The sequence below is a fragment of the Crinia signifera genome, chromosome 4 (assembly GCF_055691185.1).
Source record: "Crinia signifera chromosome 4, ASM5569118v1, whole genome shotgun sequence".
NCBI classification, from domain to species: Eukaryota; Metazoa; Chordata; class Amphibia; order Anura; family Myobatrachidae; genus Crinia; species Crinia signifera.
In genome coordinates this window covers 218849550-218869984 of record NC_139220.1, presented here as the reverse complement: position 1 = coordinate 218869984, position 20435 = coordinate 218849550, and the positions used below count along the sequence as shown (strand labels likewise).

At 42.8% G+C, this 20435-nt stretch overlaps 1 protein-coding gene across 1 annotated transcript in view; it reads right to left on the bottom strand.

The window, feature by feature from the left end:
* The window catches only part of THSD4 (thrombospondin type 1 domain containing 4), a 708854-nt gene that overhangs the window by 574995 nt on the left and 113424 nt on the right, over positions 1 to 20435 (bottom strand). The window contains exon 4 of the mRNA XM_083183802.1: positions 13392 to 13822. Coding sequence (XP_083039928.1) covers positions 13392 to 13822 — 431 coding nt within the window. The remainder of the gene's footprint in view (positions 1 to 13391; positions 13823 to 20435) is intronic.

Sequence of the window (20435 nt, the reverse complement as noted above, 5' to 3'; positions counted from 1 at the left end):
AATACTTCGCATCTTAAACAAATGAATTAAAGGTTAATTTTTATTCTTTAATACTATTTTCTTGAAAGTGCATCACATAGAGACATGCTTTCTCTTTAAACCCAACTCTGTATGTTTTTCCTTGTCCAGTGGTAGCACGCCTCAGTCCAAAATTGTGAAATTTTCTATAATGAAAATGAGGTTTTTTGTCTAAATTAAAAAAAGGGATTTTTCCCTTTTTTCTTATACTCACCAGTGCAACTGACAGTCCCATTCCCTTACCCCTTTTTTTGTCTAAATATTATTATTATTATTATTATTAATAAAAATAATACTAATAATAATAATAAAAAAATACAATTATTGAAAGTAGTGGATGAAGCAAGAGTAATGCGCCGTACAAGAGATTAATATATTGGGCATGCACAGAATTGTCAACGAAGCCTGCTCCTGTGCATTGTTTTCGCCCCCCCTCCTGTATCATCTGTACATGCAGGTCAATTTTGGCTATGTAGACAATGACGTGCATTAGAAGCGCCCATGGTCGCTGTCAATGAACAACATGAATAACAATACCGTTCAGTGTGTATTCACTATATCGTTCAACTGTAGCCACTGCTAATATCGGTGATGTGTCAGTGGTCATTTATTGTGTATGGTGCTTTAATAAAGAGATGAGTGACATATGCATCACCATGCATTTCAGCAGCACACTTAAAAGGGTCGAAGATCAGGGTGGAGTTTGGTGGAAGAAGGTAGAGCTTTGGGCATATATTGGGTGGGAGCTTTAATTTTACATCTCTACTTCTTAGGATGCAAGATCACCACATAACTTCCCAGTTATAGGTCACACTGTAAAGAAGAAACATAAAGGGTCTCAAGAAAAAATAAATTGCATTAATTACCCCCTAGAGCAGGGGTGTCAAACTCAAATTCATAGGGGGCCGCATCAGCAGTTTGGTCACCCTCAAAGGGCCGGTTGTATCTGTAGGACTATGTGTCCACTCTTTATTATCATAAATTATTGTCACTGCATTCAATTATTGTATACTCAGCAGTAGCATTTCCCTCCTGCTATTGCTGTGAACTGCAGTGCATTAGGGCACACGCTGCCTGTACAGGGGGGCAGCACTCAGTCTTAGGGCATATGTCCTGCTTATTATCATGGGGCACAGCAATTAATGATGGGCTGCAATGTGCCAGTGCACACACACACACACACATAGGCAGAGAGTTTGACACTTACCCGCTCTGATGCGTCCACTCCAGTCTGAGCTGCTCCACCACCAAGGACACAGCTGCGCTCTCACACAGGCGCATTTCCCCCTCCCTCCTGTGAGTAGCGCTCCTCGCACTATCTATCCCGGAGTGGGGGGCAGCGTGCTCCCGGTCACTGTTCAGTGCACACTCAGCAGTAAGTGACCTGGAGCGCACAGCAGCACCATTCACCACGACGGACCTGCTCTTTCCTCTCTCTGGCTCCTATACAGCAGGTGGGAGCGGAGGAGGGGTTGACGACCGGCGGCACTGCGCTAGAGGGCAGACGTTCTCTGGCTTGTAGGCTGCCGCGCATGCGCTGAAGAGGCGGTTTTCTTGTTTAAAAAAAAAAATCGAGAATAAAAGGTGAAAGGCTGGCGGCGGCTGCACGGGCCATATGAAGAGGTCTGGCGGGCTGGATTTGGCACGCGGGCCTTGTGTTTGACACCCCTGCCCTAGAGGGTACATTCACTAAAACTCCTAAAATAAAAAATTGAGGGTGCTGCCCATAGCAACCATTTAGATACTAGCTATAATTTCTCCATTGCATCCTAGAAAATAACAGCCAAAATTTGATTGGTTGCTATGGGTAACTTTCCTACTTTTCACATTTAGATGTTTTAGTAAATGTACTCCTAAATGTACCATTTGTGTTGCACCCCATTACATTGCACAGTAGTATAGCTTCTTGAAATGAACCGGACTCTAGTTGAACAACAGTTAGAATGCCAAGATGACTCAAGAGCAGGGCACAGCATCCACCAAGAAGCTACACCCATACCCACCGCACCCTGTGCAAGAGTGAGTTCTCTATTTGAAAGGCAATGCATTTTTTGGCATTGAAAAATCAGTTTCCTGAGAGCAAACAGGTAATGGAAATATCAGGTTTTAAATGGTTTGAAACTTCCGTAACACGGCTTAAATTTACACTGTGTAAGGGGGCAGCCTGGTCGTAAAGTGCTTCTTACATCTATGGAGAGAAGTATGAATAGATGCTCTTAACTGTAAAACAGTGTAGCTATATAAGTTCATACTGTACATATTTTATTTATTTTATAATTGGAACAGCTACAGAAAAAGTATAATTTGCACCTGCCAGCAATTAAGTCTCAGACCAGTTTTCCTCTCTTTCCAGCAACTATTCTGAAAAAGATACTATGACAGAGAGCAGTACAAATATAACAACATTTGGTGAATATTTATCTTACTGTATATTGAATTTGGTCTTCGGTATTCTGCACGGACCTTTACCTATAATTATAGTCACATCTGGAATTCCAAACCCCATAATAGTCAACAGTTGCTTGCTTTCTCATCTCTATTTGTAGACTTTAAACCCCATGCATTGTGAGTTTACAAATACAGGGCTGGATTCTGATATGGTTGCTTATTCAATTTAACTGGAATGAAATAATAATTTTACTGGACGGCGATAAGACAGGCAACAATGCGTATAATTAATCTTTACCACTTAATGCAACAATAAAGAATATGTTATTTCCACAATATTTCCCCCCAAAAAGATTCCCATGGTAATTTAACTGAGCAATAGTCAGCTTCCCTACTCAACTGGTCAAAATATTGAGCAAATGTAACTTTTTGACTGGTCGTTCTCTGTGGTCGGCACATCTGTGAGCAGGTACTGTATGTAGTTAATTGACATTTAGACTGCTGACATCCTGAGAATTTTACAATTCAACATTGTCAAAATGTTAATGTTGTGAATGTCAACCACTTCATGGATGACACTTAATTTATGGGTTGTAGTTTGATTAGGGTTAGATTAAAATTAAATTAGAAATCCTATTATCGACATGTGTCAGCATAGAGGGGTGCCATCCACGGTCATCAAGGCAAACTGATGCTGGCCATACATTAGACCAACTTTCCTGCAACCATCCAGCTAGTTGGTTGGATGGAACAAAAATCTGGTACTAGATGGGAGCAAATATAATTTGTAATTCAGAAATTTGCTCCCAAAATCTGGAAACGAACAACAACGGTCGTTCAGACAAGGGCTGTAGTTAAAACAATTTGTCTGATGTTTTGGGCCATTTTCCTGGGTTTGTAAGCAAATTGCTCATTGTTATATTCTCCCATACAGTACTAGATTTTCAGTCCATCCAACCAATCAACTAGTTTGATGGTTGGCTGAAAGTTAGTCTAGTTAATTGGTTCCCAACTTCGGTCCTCAAGTAGCCCCAAATGTTCACAAATTTCCTGGTCTCCACACAGAATTACAGGTGAAAGAATTAGCTCCAACTGTGGAGCTTTTAAAATGTAACTATTAATCAGGGCCGGACTGGCCATCTGGCATTTCTGGCAAATGCCAGAAGGGCCGATGGCCTTGTGGGACGATTTTTTTGTAAAGACTGCAGCAGTGCAGCAGCACCACTGATGCCTTCATTGTGCGCCGCACAGTGCACCGCCTCCCCCCCCCCCCCCCCCCCCCCCCCTGGCTTCTGTCCGGCCCAGCTTCTGTCCTTCCCCCGGATCTTCATTAAGCAGCAGCAGAGATCTTTCCCAGCTTCTATCCTCTCCCCGCCCCCGGGTCTCTGTGCAGCAGCAGCAGCAGAGACAGTCTGTCTGCTCCCTCCCCGCTCCCTTCCCCTGCTTGTTTTTTTCACTACACGGAGCAGGGAGGAGGAGAAGTTCAGCAGCAAGTGCCAGCCCATCGCACGTCCCCCGGCCGCAGCACAACAGTGATTACCACTGCCACCAATGTTTATATATATATATATATATAATTTAGATGCCCACTGCCACCAATGTGTATATATGTACAGTATATGCCACTGCCACCAATGTTTATGTGCAGTATATATCCACTGCCACATATATATATATATATATATATATATATATTTAGATGCCCACTGCCACCAATGTGTATATATGTACAGTGTATGCCCACTGCCCCCCCCCTCCACCTTACCCCCAGCCTGCACCAGTACAGACACTGCCCCTCAGACATATTTACCTGGCACTGTGGGGCATGTGTATCTGGCACTGTGGGGCATGTGTATCTGGCAATGTGTAATGGGCTTATTGGTGTGTTCCATAATGTGTAATGGGCATTACGGTGTGTTCCATAATGTGTAATGCCACGCCCCCTTTTGCGACGCGGCTTAGCCACGCAAGGGTCCCGCCTACTACAGGTGGGTCTGTGTGCTCAAAATACCAGAACCTATTTCTGGTCCAAGTCCGGCCCTGCCGTTAATAATGAGTGCACCAGCAGGGTGACTTGGAAAATGTGAACTGTTGGGGGTATTTGAGGACCAAGGTTGGAAACCACTGGTCTAGTGCATGGCCAGCATAACTGTTCAAAGTTTTAAGAATATCATGCTTGAGCATATATATAACAACCAATATATGCTCAAGCATGGTTTTCACTATAACCTGGACTGTTAGTGTGCCTTAGGTAAATATCCCACATTCAGCTGGTGGAAGTACCATTCTTATATAGGGCAAAGCAGAAAATAGTCCTAATTCTCTTTTTCTTCAACTATGACAGATGGTCTTGTGTCCTTATTGTAAACCAAAAATTTTCCATATAGGCCATTTAACCATTTATACAAAGTGTTAATAACTACACTAATCTTATCTTCTCTAGTGTAAATAAATCTATCATGTGCTGCCCAACCTCATTAGTCAGATATGTTGTACCAATTACTCACTTAGTTGCCCTTATTCTGCAGGCCCTGGACAACATACTTGTCACTTTCTATTGAAAACACCACATGAGCAAATTCTGACACAATAAGGATTTAAACAGTTTCTTGTCTCAGTTACAGTATTTCAAGCAAGCTGAAGGATTTGTTAATATGTTTAATTTTGGTGTGTGGTCAGCATTTGAGAACTGTGAAGGAGATCTCATATAAGTCAAACCTGACATATTTAAACCACCTGTGAGGAGAACCCTTGCAGATTCTGCACAGCTGCTCCCAGTGTGAGATAATGACTGCACAGTGTCTATATTACAGCTGTTTATGTAACCCGTCCCATACGTGCACTGAAACCGTTCACAAAAGCCGTACATTCCTTACTAAAGGATTTAAGACTAACTAGCTAACATGCAGGCAACCCAGTAAGTATCTGCAGACATATCCTGATATATCTTTATTTCCAAAATAGTTTATGTACAGTATTGCGTAACTTTCAATATTAGCCATTACAATACCCACTGTTTTTTCTTCATTATAAAGAGTTCTTTTTTTCTAGGTTATTTAAAAAAATACAACTATACTAAAATACATATTTAATATAAATATCCTTAGTCAATCCATTTATTGCAGTAAAACATTATTTTGAAAAAAGAAACAAACCTAAAGTCTTAGATCATATAAAATGGTCAGGGAACCGGTGGTCTTTTAGCTATTGTAATATACCACACAACAAGCACAAAACTACAGCACAAATCAAGCATAAATACTTTTATACAAGTTTCAGACATCATGTACCCATGGGGTTCCGTAGCTGTATAGAAAGCTTGATCTTAAATATGTATATACAAGGTGGATTCCATTACCATATCACAGAGGCAGCATGAAATTCACACCATGTCAGGGGGGAAGGAAATTCTTTATAGGTCTTGCTCTATGAGAAGACGTGCAGAATCCCTATATACAGTGATTCAGGTAAAGAACGTATATGATACGATACATGCAAATAAATATGTTATGCATATTCCCAGGTAAGCAAGACACATATTCAATTCAGAAATATTTATTGTAACGGCTTCATTTTCTTTATTCTCTCTGTGAGCTTAGTTTATTGTGGCATTTATTACCAATTTTTTTTAATGTTAAGATCAAAAAGAGAAAAAAGGGAAAAAAAAAAGGTACGAGAAAGGGCAACAGCCAACCCTAAATATTTCACCTGATTGGGTAAGATAAGGGTATACAGATGTGTCCATATACACCTTTCCTCAATTTTGAAAACCGAAAGAAAGTCCAGAATTTATCACCCATAGTTGAGAGTCTAAGTAGTGTCATACATTTTGCACCATATGTTGCAAAAAGGATCCTTGTAAAAAAACACAGATAATAGAAGTGTATACTCATTGTACTATGAGGGCATTAATTTACCCACAATCTTTGATTGTGGGATTGTGTCACCAGGGATTATTCAATTAGCCCCAATAAGCCAGCACAAGCAGTTTATTAGTGATTTTTTATTCCACTTGCCTCAGGCAGGTGAAGCAAAATCCCCAAAAACAGCCTCTTTATTCTTTTTTCGAGGAACCAAATTGGATAGCCAAAAAATATTAAGAAATCTTTGGGGGAAAAAAATCTAAAAATACTTCCGTTTCACACCATATGTTTCTTTGTACCTGCTTGAATACTCCCCTTATGATTTTATACCTTTTATATCGTTGAGTCCAATGAATAACTATGGCTGAGATTTTATTTATTGAAACCGCAGGATTCCCTTGTTGCCCACAACCTTCACAAGCTTTTATCAAGTATGAGCTCAGGTACGTGGATTTATTTCAATTACAGGACACACTATTTGTTAATTAGTACTTGTGTGTTGACAAACAAACCTACTATTTTATGTATTTATTGTTAAACAAATTATTAAATGGATTTATATTATGAATCATTACAGATTGGATGGTTTTTCGTTAAACCTTTTTACTTGGTATAAAGAAATGTTACATCAAATTTACAGGAGGTATTACATGACAGTACAGGCCAGGACAGAGGAGGAAGAACTTTTTTAAATAATTGACCTCATGCTGTTGACTCTTGAAGTTAAGGATTAATAGAAGAAGTTTCATAGTTTGATGTAATAATGCAATTAAAATTTTAAGATATAAACTATTTTAATTGTAATCATTTACCAAAGGATACAAAGACTAAATAGTTCTACTAAGAGAGTATTTGTCATAAGTGATACTTTGTTGTTCATATTTGATAGCAAAAAGATTGCGTATTTACAGTAATCCTGGCAAATTATTCAATGCATTTTTTTTTACTTCAAGGGTCATATAATAATTTTGAGCCCCGTTGAAGTTAGACAGTATGTCTTTTTCTACAGAGTAAATTATAATTTGATTTTAACTTCCCTACACATCTTTAATCATCACTAAGCAGCTTAGAAGCATCCATTATATTTATTATTTATTTACCGTTTCTTCTATAGCGCAGCAGATTCCGTTGCGCTTTACAATTGTAGACAGTGATAAAACAAACTGGGAAACAACATACAGACTTGGAGGTAGGAGGGCCCTGCTGCAAGCTTACAATCTATATGATTGCATTATAGCATTATACTTTTTTATTGTGAGAATGGAAGGTTTCCCGAAATGTAGACAGTAGGATTTCAATTTAAGGTGTGATCTGGAACGGTGATGGTTAAAGACTTTTCTTAACAACTGCATAGCCACAGTGAAACTCATGTAAAAATGGATGCATTTCTGCCCGTTACATGTGCAGGAAAAGACACACACACACAAAAACAACATAATAAAAAAAAACACAAAAGCTATTTAATTTTAAATGAAAGGGGGTCAGGCTGCAGACTGAAGGGCCCACAGGGGAATTCGGGAAAAGGGGCTATGTGTCCGGCTGCAGTATGAATGGCTCATGATAAGCATGTGAACAACCTCCAGAGGAGGAGTGGTCAGCTACCACACAGGCTTGGATAACCATATGAGCAAATATAGTCTGGACTCCTTTATAAATGTAGTCCATGCGTGGTAATGTACTGTACAAAATTCCCCATTGTTCTGTGCAGTACGTGGTGTAACATACAGTATGTATAATGTAAAGTATAATGCAAGTGTACAGTCTGAAAACTACTCCCTAGAGGAGGCATTGGCGGATCTAGACTTTTCTTCTAGGGGGGGCGGTTTACTGTTTAATCTTGACTCTCCCCCCTTCAGTCCTGACTCCTCCCCTTCACCACCCTGGCTCCTCCCCTTCCCAGACCTATCTCCTCCATCATACAAATAAATGCTTTATTTTATGCAAAACACAATAAAAGCACCAAATAATGATATAGACAAAATATTCAGCAATAACAAGAAAAATAAAAAAATAAATCATTCAAGCATGCAGTATAAATCTAGTCAGATCGCTTAGCACAGTGCCAATCACTCATGTGTACTGTTATGTGCAATCTGCTATTAAAATAACCTATATTTTTTCCCCTTCAAATCCCTGGTGGAGTGTCTATGCACACAGTTTGGTTTGCTGAGCAATCTAATCTAGACACCCGAAAGCTGAAGGTGTCTATATTGCTCAGCACACCTTGCTAGCACAAATCTCCCCGTGTGTAGGGTCCATATGACTCCGCACAGTAATAACAATCCTTATATACCTGTATAGCATTTTTCTACATCTTTTCTTTCTGTACTTTTACATGCATACCTGTATCTATATAATATTAGCATTTCACTGATGAGGATGTGATATGCCATTTTTAATAATTTGAAATGCAATGTTTTAAAACCTATACATGCCCCTATTACAGACACCTTTTGTTCTTCTGTGTGGTACAGTAAATATATCAAAGGAGACTCAACCTGTAATACCCTGCCTAGGGAATTTATCAATTAGATATCTCACTTACTGGCTGGATGGCTAGTGGGTCAGTGGTCTCAGACAGTGACTGGCAAGGAGGATGATCTCTCTGACTGGCTGTTCTCTGGATGCAGGAATGGAGAGTGCTTTCTCTCTGTGCAGCAAAGTTGAGTGGAAGTGTAGCACACAGTAGTAGTAAAGTACAGACCCAAATGGAACGTACACTGTTTCGGATTCCTCTTCCTGTGTACAGTATGTGTGTACACAGCACACGTTGGTTGCACCCACCCCAACACTATACTGTTTTCTATTATCCCACTACCCTGTCATTAAATACACAGCAACTTCCGGAGTTCCTGGTCTGTTATCAGCACTGTTAATTGGAGACCCGTGACACTGGGGGAAGATGAAAGAAGTCTGACTCTCAATAAATAAACAAACTGTGTTGATTAGATGCCTCTGCAGTAGTAAATCAAATGTGACCTGCTGCGGCTGGGGGCCGCTGACAACAGCTAACATCCAGGGAGACGGAGGAGGGAGCGCAGCAAGGACTTATCTTCAGTGTTTGTTTACTTTGTCCTGGCTGACGGGAAGCCTAGGGGGGGCGTTCGCCCTATTCGTCCCCCTCTAAATCCGTCCCTGAGAGGAGGTGAGGCCCTTAAGGAATTGTAGGCCAGTCTAACTGAAAGGGGGTAATTGAGTTATTATAATAATTATTATAATTTTATTTATAAGGCACCACAAGTGTTTCGCAGCGCCGTACAAAGGAACAATACAGGGAGACAAAGCTTGGCATAACATTGAATAAATAACAAGAATACAGTACAAATAAAGAGCGCCACAGTTCAATACACATTACAGCTTGGATATAAGTAGTGAGGACTCAATCAACATACAACTAGAGGCTAGATGCCAATGATGGAGATGAGTATGCGGACAAAGATAGTCACTGAGTGTTGGAGTATAGGAGAGCTGTGAGTGACATGTGAAGAGAAGAGGGCTTTGACAAAAGGAGGGAAGAGGGCCCTACTCAGAGGAGCTTACAATCTAGTAGGAAGGGGAGACAGAAAGATTACAAGAGGTGCAAGCAAGTGGGTGGTGGTTAGATAGCAGGATGTAAACAGGCAAAGGGTCGGAGAACCATCTGGTTTATGCAGTGGAAGGGTATGCTTTGATGAATAGGTGAGTTTTCAGTGCCCGTTTGAAGCTTTGCAAGGTCGGGGAGAGTCTAATGGAGCGAGGGAGTGCGTTCCACTGAAGGGGTGCAGCACGGGCAAAGTCCTGTACTCTAGCATGGGAAGCAGTGATCAGGGTGGAGGAGAGACGACAGTCGTCAGCCGACCGTAGAGGGCGGGAGGGTGTATGAATGGAGATGAGGTTAGAGATATATGGAGCAATGGAATTAGAGATGGCCCTGTATGTGAGTGTGAGGTGTTTGAAGAGGATTCTGTATGGGAATCGAAGCCAGTGCAGATTTTGTTGAAGGGGAGTGGCAGAATTAGAGCGGCGGGAGAGGAAGATAAGACTGGCTGAAGCATTGAGGACAGATTGGAGAGGAGCCAGTTGGGATTGAGCGAGGCCGGTGAGGAGAACATTGCAGTAGTCGAGCCGTGAGATGACCAATGAGTGGATGATCAGCTTAGTTGCACTCTGTGAGAGAAAGGGCCTGATGCGAGCAATGTTGCGTAACTGGAACCGGCAAGAATGGGCCAGGGCTTGGATGTGGGGTGCAAAGGAGAGGGAGGAGTCAAGAGTGACACCCAGGCAGCGGAGTTGGGGAACGGGGGAGATGATGGTGTTGTTAACAGTGATAGAGATATTAGTAGGGGGCATAGCTCTGGGTGGGGGAAAGATAATGAGTTCGGTTTTGTCCATATTCAGCTTCAGAAATCGCTCAGACATCCAGGTGGAGATGGCAGAGAGGCAGTTGGAAACCTGAGAGAAAACAGTGGGGGACAGATCAGGAGAGGAGAGGTAGATTTGGGTGTCATCCGCATAGAGGTGATATTGGAGGCCAAAGGTGTTAATGAGTGCACCCAGAGAGGAGGTGTACAGAGAGAACAGAAGGGGGCCAAGGACAGAACACTGAGGGACCCCGACAGGAAGGATAGAAGGTGGTGAGGTAGAGCCAGAGGCAGAGACTGAGAAGGAACCAATGGAGAGGTAAGAGGAAAACCAGTTGAAGACTGTGCCAGAGAGGCCAATGTTTTGGAGTGTGTGGAGGAGGAGAGGGTGATCCACAGTATCAAAGGCAGCAGATAGGTCCAAAAGGATAAGCAGGGAGAAGTGACCCTTGGATTTGGCTGACAGCAGGTCATTGGTGACTTTCACTAGGGCAGTCTCAGTGGAATGAAGTGGGCGAAAGCCAGATTGAAGGGGATCAAGGATGGAGTGGTCAGACAAGTAGCTGGTGAGACGCCTGTAAACCAGCCATTCTAGTATTTTAGAGGCAAATGGGAGAAGAGAGATAGGGCGGTAGCTTGTGGGAGATAAAGGGTCCAGGTTTGTTTTTTTAAGAATAGGTGAGACCAGAGCATGTTTGAAGGGTGAGGGAAAGATGCCAGTAGAAAGAGATAGGTTAAAGAGGTGAGCAAGGTGGGAGCAGCCAGTGGGGGAGAGGGAACTGAGGAGACGGGAGGGGAGAGGGTCCAAGGGACAGGTAGAGGGGGGAGAGGATGAGATGAGGGAGCGGACTTCCTCAGCTGTAGTAGGGCAGAAGGATGACAGAGTGGGGTAGTTGGGAGGGGAGGATAATTGGGGTGGGCAGCAGAAGGGGTATGGGAGGAGATATCATGTCGGATTATCTCAATTTTAGAGAGGAAGAAGGAGGCAAAGTCAGTGGCAGTGAGGGATGAAGGGAGAAGGGGTGGTGCAGGGCGAAGTAGAGTGTTGAAAGTTTCAAAGAGATGTCGGGGATTGGAGGAATGGGAAGAGATGAGAGATTTGAAGAAAGATTGTTTGGCAGAGGAGAGAGCAGCGCTGTAGGAGGAGAGAATAAACTTGAAATGGAGGAAGTCTGCCAGAGAGTGAGATTTCCTCCAGAGGCGTTCAGCAGAGCGTGCACATTTTTGCAAGAATCGTGTTATTTTGTTGTGCCAGGGTTGGGGTTTAGAGCGTCTGAGGGGGGCAGTGTGGAGGGGGGCAGTGTGGAGGGGGGCTACAGAGTCTAGAGCAGAGGTGAGAGAAGAGTAATAGAAAGAGGCAGCCTGGTTGGGGAAAGTCATGGTTGAAAGAGGAGAGAGGAAAGTCTCCAGGGAAGACAGGACAGTAAGGTCAAGAGACCCGAGGTTATGTCTGGTGACTGTGGGTCTGGGCAATGAGGGGAGAGGGGAGGATGAGAGGGTGAAAGAGAGCAGATTGTGGTCAGAGAGTGGGAAGGAAGAATTAGAGAAATCAGAGAGATTACAATGGTGGGTGAAGACTAGGTCAAGGGAGTGTCCAAGATTATGAGTGGGGGTGGAGGTCCATTGAGAAAGTCCAAAGGAGGTGGTAAGGTCAAGCAGATTAGAGGAGGCAGCATTATTGATGTCAATATGAATGTTAAAGTCACCGAGGATGATAGAGGGGAGGTCAGAGGCAAGAAAGTGTGGAAGCCACGCAGCAAAGTTATCAAGGAAAGGGGAGCAGGGGCCAGGGGGGCGGTAGATTATAGCCTCAAGGAGGTGAATAGGGTAGAAGAGGCGGAGAGTGTGTACCTCAAAGGTGGAGAATGTGAGGTAGGGCTCAGGTGGGTTGGCGCGGAAGGTGCAGTTGGGGGAGAGGAGGATGCCCACTCCTCCTCCCTGGCGGCCACCAGGTCTGACCGAGTGTGTGAAGGAGAGGCCTCCATAAGAGAGGGTAGCAGGGGAGGTAGTGTCAGAGGAGGAGAGCCAGGTATCAGTGATGGCGAGAAGGTTAAAAAAGTGGGAGAGGTCGTGGATAGTTGGGAGCTTGTTGCAGACTGATCTAGCATTCCAGAGAGCACAGGAGAAAGGAAGGGAGGGGACAGGTGAGATAGTAATTAGGTTGTGTGGGTTGTGGGTGCGTGTGAGAGGTGTGGAAGTTGAGAGTTGATATTAGTACAGACTCTCCCATCTAAAGTGATGAGTAATCACAGGGGTGATATTCAATTCATGTTTGTTAACCTGCTCGTCATGCTCATTGGTGTTGGCTCTAGCCACCTACAGTGGCTAATCCGGACTAAACTAAAAAGGCACCGCACAAAGAGTTCTGTTTAGGTGCTCTAACGGGTCACTTTTCGCACAGTTTACTGTAGCTCCCTACTGAGGGGGGTGAGCTGAAATGCCAGTGCCAGAAGCAACAACTGAATAGCTCCATCAGGTGCAAAGTAGATTCATCTGCCGATGGAATCACCACATATGGCTTAATATTTAGTATACTGCAAATAGCAACATATGTTTAAATCGGTGCAGGTATCCTAACCACATCCTTATTACTATATAATGTGATTATGGTAGAAAGACAACTATATTATGCATGCCACAGTTTTCATTGGATTCTAAACAGCTAGGAATTACACCAATATCTAAATAAAGATATCAATTATATAATTAATTATTTGGGGAGGAGGCATTAATGTAACATTTAAAAATGATATCAGGATTAATAATCAGTAACCCAAAATACCTTCTTTCAAACCGGGACATTGGTCTTTGAGGCAATGGCTGATGATTTCCTCTAAATATTCCTCTGCCAAGATGAGTTTGACTTAAATCACTGGAGGATGGAAGATTAAATTTAGGATTTTCTCCACTTCGGTGCAAGGGCACTGATGTCCGAATGGCTGAAACAACATGTCCAGGGTATGGATTTTGTGCTGTCTCGTGACCGAGAATATTCTGGTTGCTGGAAGGTCTTTCACCGGTGGAGTACTGGTAATTTGGAATACTATATCTGCGTTCTTGATAACTAGCTGGAAGACAGGGCCGGGTTTGTTCCATGACACCACCACTGCAGCTTCTAGAGCAAGCTGACCAAGGACCCCAACTGCCCCACATGCCTGCAGACCCAGCAATGATATTTTCAGTAGTATCATTCTGCTCTATCCTCTGTGGAACCTGTAAGCATATGACCAGAAATGTAGTGTAAGATTATATACAAGCTTTCCATTAAATGTATACATACTTATAAACGAAAAATACAGTGTTAAGTGAAAGTTCACAATTGTGCTGTGCAATTCTGACAATGGGCCTAATTCAGCATGTATCACTGTACAGAGAAAATGTATTGTACTGCGACCAAAAAGCCACCATCCACAAGGAGAGGATAGAAGCCACTTTCAAAATTGCAAGTTAATTGTGAATTCATCGGTAATCGCAATTCATTTGCAAACCCATTCACTATTCCCAAATCAATGAGTTTTGCCACCTGTGCAAATACGAGTAGGTCTGAGGCTTCCACTAATCTGCGACTGAGACCGAGGCTGGAAATGGTCTGCCCTGACATCAGACAAACCCCAAATATGCCTGGTCATTCCTATGTATTTTCATCGGAAGCACCCAGAAAATACTGGCTTCCTGTCATACTACAGCTACATGCTGAATAACCCCCAATATCTGGACATTAAAGGGAAACATTTACTAAGATGAGCGTTCTATTTCACATGGGATGTTGCTATGATGGCAACCAATCAGATACTATCTGTTCTAGATAACAACTTCTAGAAGGTAATAAATAAATAAGTATATTCTGATTGGTTGCCCATAGCAATATCCCATGTGAAATAAAACTCCCATTTTAGTAAATTTCCCCCTACCAATCTAGATGAGTGAATATACATTTACACATCCACAGTGAGCAAGAGAAGGGATGGCATATAATCAGTGAATTGACACAATGGGGGTCATTCTGGTTGGCTTGCTAAGCAGCGGTAATTCACGGCTTAGCAAGCCTTCTGACGCCAGCCCCCGGGCACGGGAATGCCCGCCCCCATGCAGATATCCCTGCTGCTTTGCAAATGGATGTATAAACAGGGCGAAAAAAATTTGATGGATGGCGACCATCGAATGATTTCTACACTGATCGCAAATCTAAGTTAGTTTGGGCTGACTTAGACTTGTGGTGTTCCGTTCCAACAACTGTGATGTCAGCCGCCCACCCCCTGGTGACAGCCTGCATTTGCATGGGACACCCAGCGTTTTCCTGTGTGAACCCAGTGTTTCGTGAGTACGTCCAGGAAACGTACACATCCATCCTGCCCCCCCTCCCTCGTGCAAGTGCCACGCCGACTATGCAAGTCGGCGAAGGCGCCCGCACAGAAGCCCTGCACTTGCGCATATGAGAATCTGTGCATGCGCAGAGCATAAACATTGGTCTCCCGTGCAAAGATGCTGGAGACCAAGGCAATTAGAATCAGGGACAATATGTATTGTTTGTAGCTTTAAAATGGGATGCAGTCAAAATCCCGACAGGGTCATAATACCGACAAGGACAAAATCCCGACAAGGTCAAAATCTTGACATATAGAATGTACAGGTGAACCAGTCAACATGACTTTGGGTCGACAGGTCGCGAGGTCGACATGGGTTTTTTCACTGTTTTAGACCCGACATGTGCCGACAGGCGGTATTTCATGCCCTACCATCCACTAGGGTGTGGTGGGAGAATAAAATATTGTGCTGAGCGCAGTGAGGCACCGTGCCTGAAGCATTGCGAGTGAAGCGAGGGGCTGCGGTTCACTTCCAACTGTGTCCATGTCGACTGTGTCGACATTCGGGTAAAAAAAAAAACAGGGAAAAAACCCATGTCGACCCCGTGACCTGTCGACCGAAAGTCATGTTGACTGTTTCACCTGTACATTCTATATGTCGGTATTTTGACCTTGTCGGGATTTTAAATGTCAGGATTTTGTCCTTGTCTGTATTTTAAATGTTGGGATTTTGTCCTTGTCGGTATTATGACCCATTCGGGATTTTGACCGTCAGGATTTCATACTGAATCCTTTAAAATGATTGCCAGTTTATAATCCAATTAATCTTGACTAGATTAGCATTGCTCATGTTGTTAAGTAGTGTTGAACCAATAAGTACTATCAGCCTGTGTGAGTAATCATATCCTAAAACACAGGCACTTATGAGTTCTTGAACCAATTCATACAAATTGGACATTGACCCTATGCTGCTTAAGACTTGTCTTTACTGAGCAAGGTATCAATATTTTCTTTTTTTTTAAAGTACAGTATCGACTAAAGTTGCCAGACACATCTTCTTTGCTCTAGAATCTTCTAGATCAAGATTTCAATCTCCTGGACACATGCAGAATAGTGTCCAAGTCTGAGGTGGAGAACAAAACTGGGATTTTTAAGTCCTTTTAATCAGCACAAGCACAGGAGCGGATTCAATTTTATAAAAGTGATCCAGAAAAGGTATACATTAATGAATAAATCAGTGCAGCAGCCTGGGTCCCGGAAAATGACCAGATAGGAAGGGTTAATGATAATGATCAAAATGTTAAGTCGAATTTATGGTATATTACACAAATAAATTAAATCCCAGCTCTCGGTCTTCATTGAGGAATGCAACAAGTGTGAGACAGAAATTCAAAACAAGAACCGTAATAGAAACAGTATGTTAAATGTCGGCTCCAAGGACACAGAAAATGTACAGATGAATGTGAGATCCTGCCAGTTTTTTTCAGATTGTAGCTTTTTTTAGGTTTGAAACAGACATGACTGAATAATACATGTGTAAATATCCAATAACTTAATGGAACTGAATGCCCAGCAATTACTCTGTTCAGGGCTCACAGCAAACCATGGCCCTTATTTTGATCTGAGCGGTACGGCCCGCGTGCGGCCGTACCGCCGATGTTTACACTCTGCACATGCGCAGAGGTCACTCTGCGCATGTGCAGGGGAATTCGCCGAGTAAAAAATTTAGACGCCGCAAAGGGGGCGTATAGGGGTGTGAGGGGCTTAATAGTGGCATGGCCAAACCCAGGGAGCCGTAGCAGCTGACCCAATGGGTCTGTTCAACAAGCCAATATACGAGCTTGACCAAATTGCAGCTAGAGCATGACTGTGTGCAAACTCAAAAAATGTACCTCACCCAGCCCATATGGTAAGAATCTGACTTTAATCCTTTAAAGCGGTGCAAAATGTGTCTTACCCAACAGATAATATTCTGCAGCTTGGTTTAAACAAAAAATGGTGCTTAAACAATGCATCAACAATCTATCAACAGTGGCAGGAAGATCACAGCTTTAATTGAAACGTACAGTAACATGGCTGCAATAAAAAGGCAAAAGCAAACATTAGGTCTAGCACCAAACATTAAAAAAGGGAGTTGATGTAGATTTTGCTCACCCCAACCAATGACAACTCATCCCTTCCTTTCTCTGCATCACCTGCAAAGACCATCGGTTACACTCAAAGGGAAGTGCTTCTAACCATCTACTGTACTATGGCCACTGACAGCAGTGCTTTCCAGACTGCTGTACTCCGTATGCACGAAAAGAGTTAGCGAACAAACATATGAGATTGTGGCCGAGTGGACAGTTCCAAAAGGTACGCACGTGGAGAAAAATGCAGAAGGCTGCAATATACACAATCTGACCACTCAGAAACCACGTTCCCATTCCTTCCTTTTGGCATCCACACCAAATAATACATAAACCTCTATGCAACAATAAAACTTATATGGAGTTCCATGTCACACACATCTAAACTCATAAACCTTTGGATTTCTACAGCCCTGAATTATCAAAAAGTTTAACAATTGCATTGCATTGTGTGCTGTGTTGGATTCATGTGGCTCAAACCAGGAAACTATCAAACACACTTATTAGCTTTCGCTGGGCGGACAGACGTATTCCCGTTTTATACCCAGAATACAAATCTTGCAACTGATCGGTATAGCCAGCACCAACTAGACATTTTACAGTCTGTAATTGTCTGTTAGGTTCTCAGAAAATGCGAGACATGCCTGCTTCACCTTTTCGGTGTACAATGATATTGCTGAATATTGCTATTTTGCAATACAGGTTTGTCCAGCATGTGCCAAAGCCAAGCAAAAGATTTCCAGTTCATAAAAATCACCACTTTCACTTCAGTGTCATATAAGTGGAGCCTTTTAAGTATTTAATAATGTCTTTGATAGGAAATAATTGGTGCCGGTTATAATGACATAGGTGTTCTTTTTATGGGGTGTCTTAGAAAATCTGAAACTTGTTTAAGCAAAGTCTTGATGTTTTCGTTGCAGGCAGGCTTTTTGTTTTTTTGTGAATGTTTCCTATATATTTTTCAAAGTGTTCTGGAAAGAAAGGAAAGGCCTGTACACCGAAACATGTGAGAACTGACTACTAATCATTTAAAAAGGTCTACATAAGTAAAGCAATTTACATGCATGGGATAGACATAAGTATATACTATAACAAATAAATAATAAGCAAATAAGGTTTGAGGTAAGTTTCAGCTATAGGCCAGCTATTTCACGAGGGAGTTCTTCAATCATGTGATTCTCTGGCTGCTACATATGATATCCGTAGATGCTTTTTTTACCGTTACCTTCAGCTAAGCCATGCTGTGAATGTGCAGTGGGGGAGGGGTGCTCCGCAAGTCTCTGAATCCCCTGTTCACTCACTAATACAACATACACCACGCCATAAAACAATTTCAGTTTTATTCTCCTCTCTCCTTTTCTGGCCCAGATGGTTTGAGTGCCTTACGTGCTAAGTGAACGATTTAGGAGACCTTGATGATGAAGACTGGGATTGTTTATAAGCTCACTAAGGTATGCTACTGCCTATTCTAGGTTCCAGCAAATTCAATTATACATCCTGCAAGTTGATTACTTAGGACTGGAGGCTTGTCATCAGCTATATGCCCTAAATGCTGAGCTGCTGGGGTTGGTTTCTAACACCTACGTGAAACAGCCCTCAGGTGGCCTCTGTCTGGGAGGAGGTGACTACTAGCATTGGTTCCATTAGTATACCTGGGATGCAGTTAAAATCCCGGCGGTCAGGATCCCGGCATTCAGAATCCCGACGCCGGAATCCCGACACTTTCTCCCTCCAGGGGGGGTGTCCACGACACCCCTGGAGGGAGAATAAATTAGTGTGGCGAGCGCAGCGCACCCGCAAGGGGGGGCGATCCACGTACCCCCTTTTCGGGATTTCGGCGGTCGGGATTCCGGCGTCGGGATTTTGAACGCCGGGATCCCGACCGCCGGGATTTCATACTGCTTCCCTTTGTGTCTCTCAAGAGTCATCCCTGTGTGTCTGTTCAGCTCCACCCCATGTCTTACCAGCACCACCCCCTGTGTTACTCCAACTCCATCCCCCCACATCTCATCAGTACCATCTTCCTGTGCCTCACCTGCATCTCACCAGCATTATCCCCCTGCCTATCTCCAACATCAACCCCCCTGTCTTTCAAGACCCATCCTCAATTGTGCCTATCTAGCCTAATCCATCCTCTCTCCCTAGCCTTATCTCTTATCCCTCCCCAACATCAACCCCATATCTTTAGCCCCACCCCTGTGTATCTCCATCTTAACATGTGTATTGCTAGCCTTATTGACCCACCCCTGTGTCTCTCCAGCCTCACCCCTTGTGACTTTCCAGCCTCATCCTTGCGGCATCTCTGCAGTCACTGGTGTCCTTACTTTATATATATATATATATATATCTATTTATTTAGTCAAGCCCCAGCTCTAATCATCCTTGGCTTAACACACCCATACTGCATCCCATGCCACCATTATTTAACTTGATGTAATAGTTCAGCTGCTGTCAATGTTATATCTGCCGTAGAGGTCCACTTGAGAATGCCAATGTCATCACCATGTCTAATTTTTTGCCTGCCATTGGAGGGGAATGTGGATATTAGCCAAATAATTAACTATTTATGTTCACAGCATTATCTACAGTCCTCTCTTTAATATATGTATTTACTTGTAGGTCTATAAAATGTTAATGGGAAAGGGTGTTATTAACCAGCGATACCATGATACATCAGAGGGTGGCTCTGGGCTCCTCGTGCAATACATACACGGACCATAGTAAGCAGGTTGTTAACATATAATCGGAGATAGGTAGAGAGAGATTCCTCCAATTCTAAACCAAACACACATATACAGGGATCATGAGAGGAACAGGTATACGGAAGCAGTATGAAATCCCGGCGGTCGGGATCCCGGCGTTCAAAATCCCGACCGCCGAAATCCCGACAAGGGGGGGAGGTGGATTGCGAGATTTTAACTGCATCCCACACAAAGGCATGGTGCTTTAGAGATGTAGGAAGATGGATGTTTGATCAGGCAAGTTCACATTTTGCCCTGCCCCAAACTTTTATAGCTATGCATTATCTGGTTAAACCTCTGTTTTATAAAATAAGACATATTTCTATACTAACAGGTGGCTTCCAAACCATTTGATCTCCTGTATACATAGTGGATACCAGCTCATGACACTGCCTAGGGATTCTCAATTTATTCACAGGTCCTCCTTTGCAGTGAAACCACCACATAGGTAAGAAAAGAATCATGTAAAAAAGTGAGGTGCCAGAAAGATTATTAAGTTTGACACTGACAACGTAGAATTCTTTGTTCTTTTTAAGTGACCTCAAAACATTTAAACACTGTAGTCTCAGTTGATTGTTAAAAATCATGAACCATAAAGCTTCAGATGGTCTAAACAGCCCCCAGGCACCCGGACATTCACTTACAATTTAAG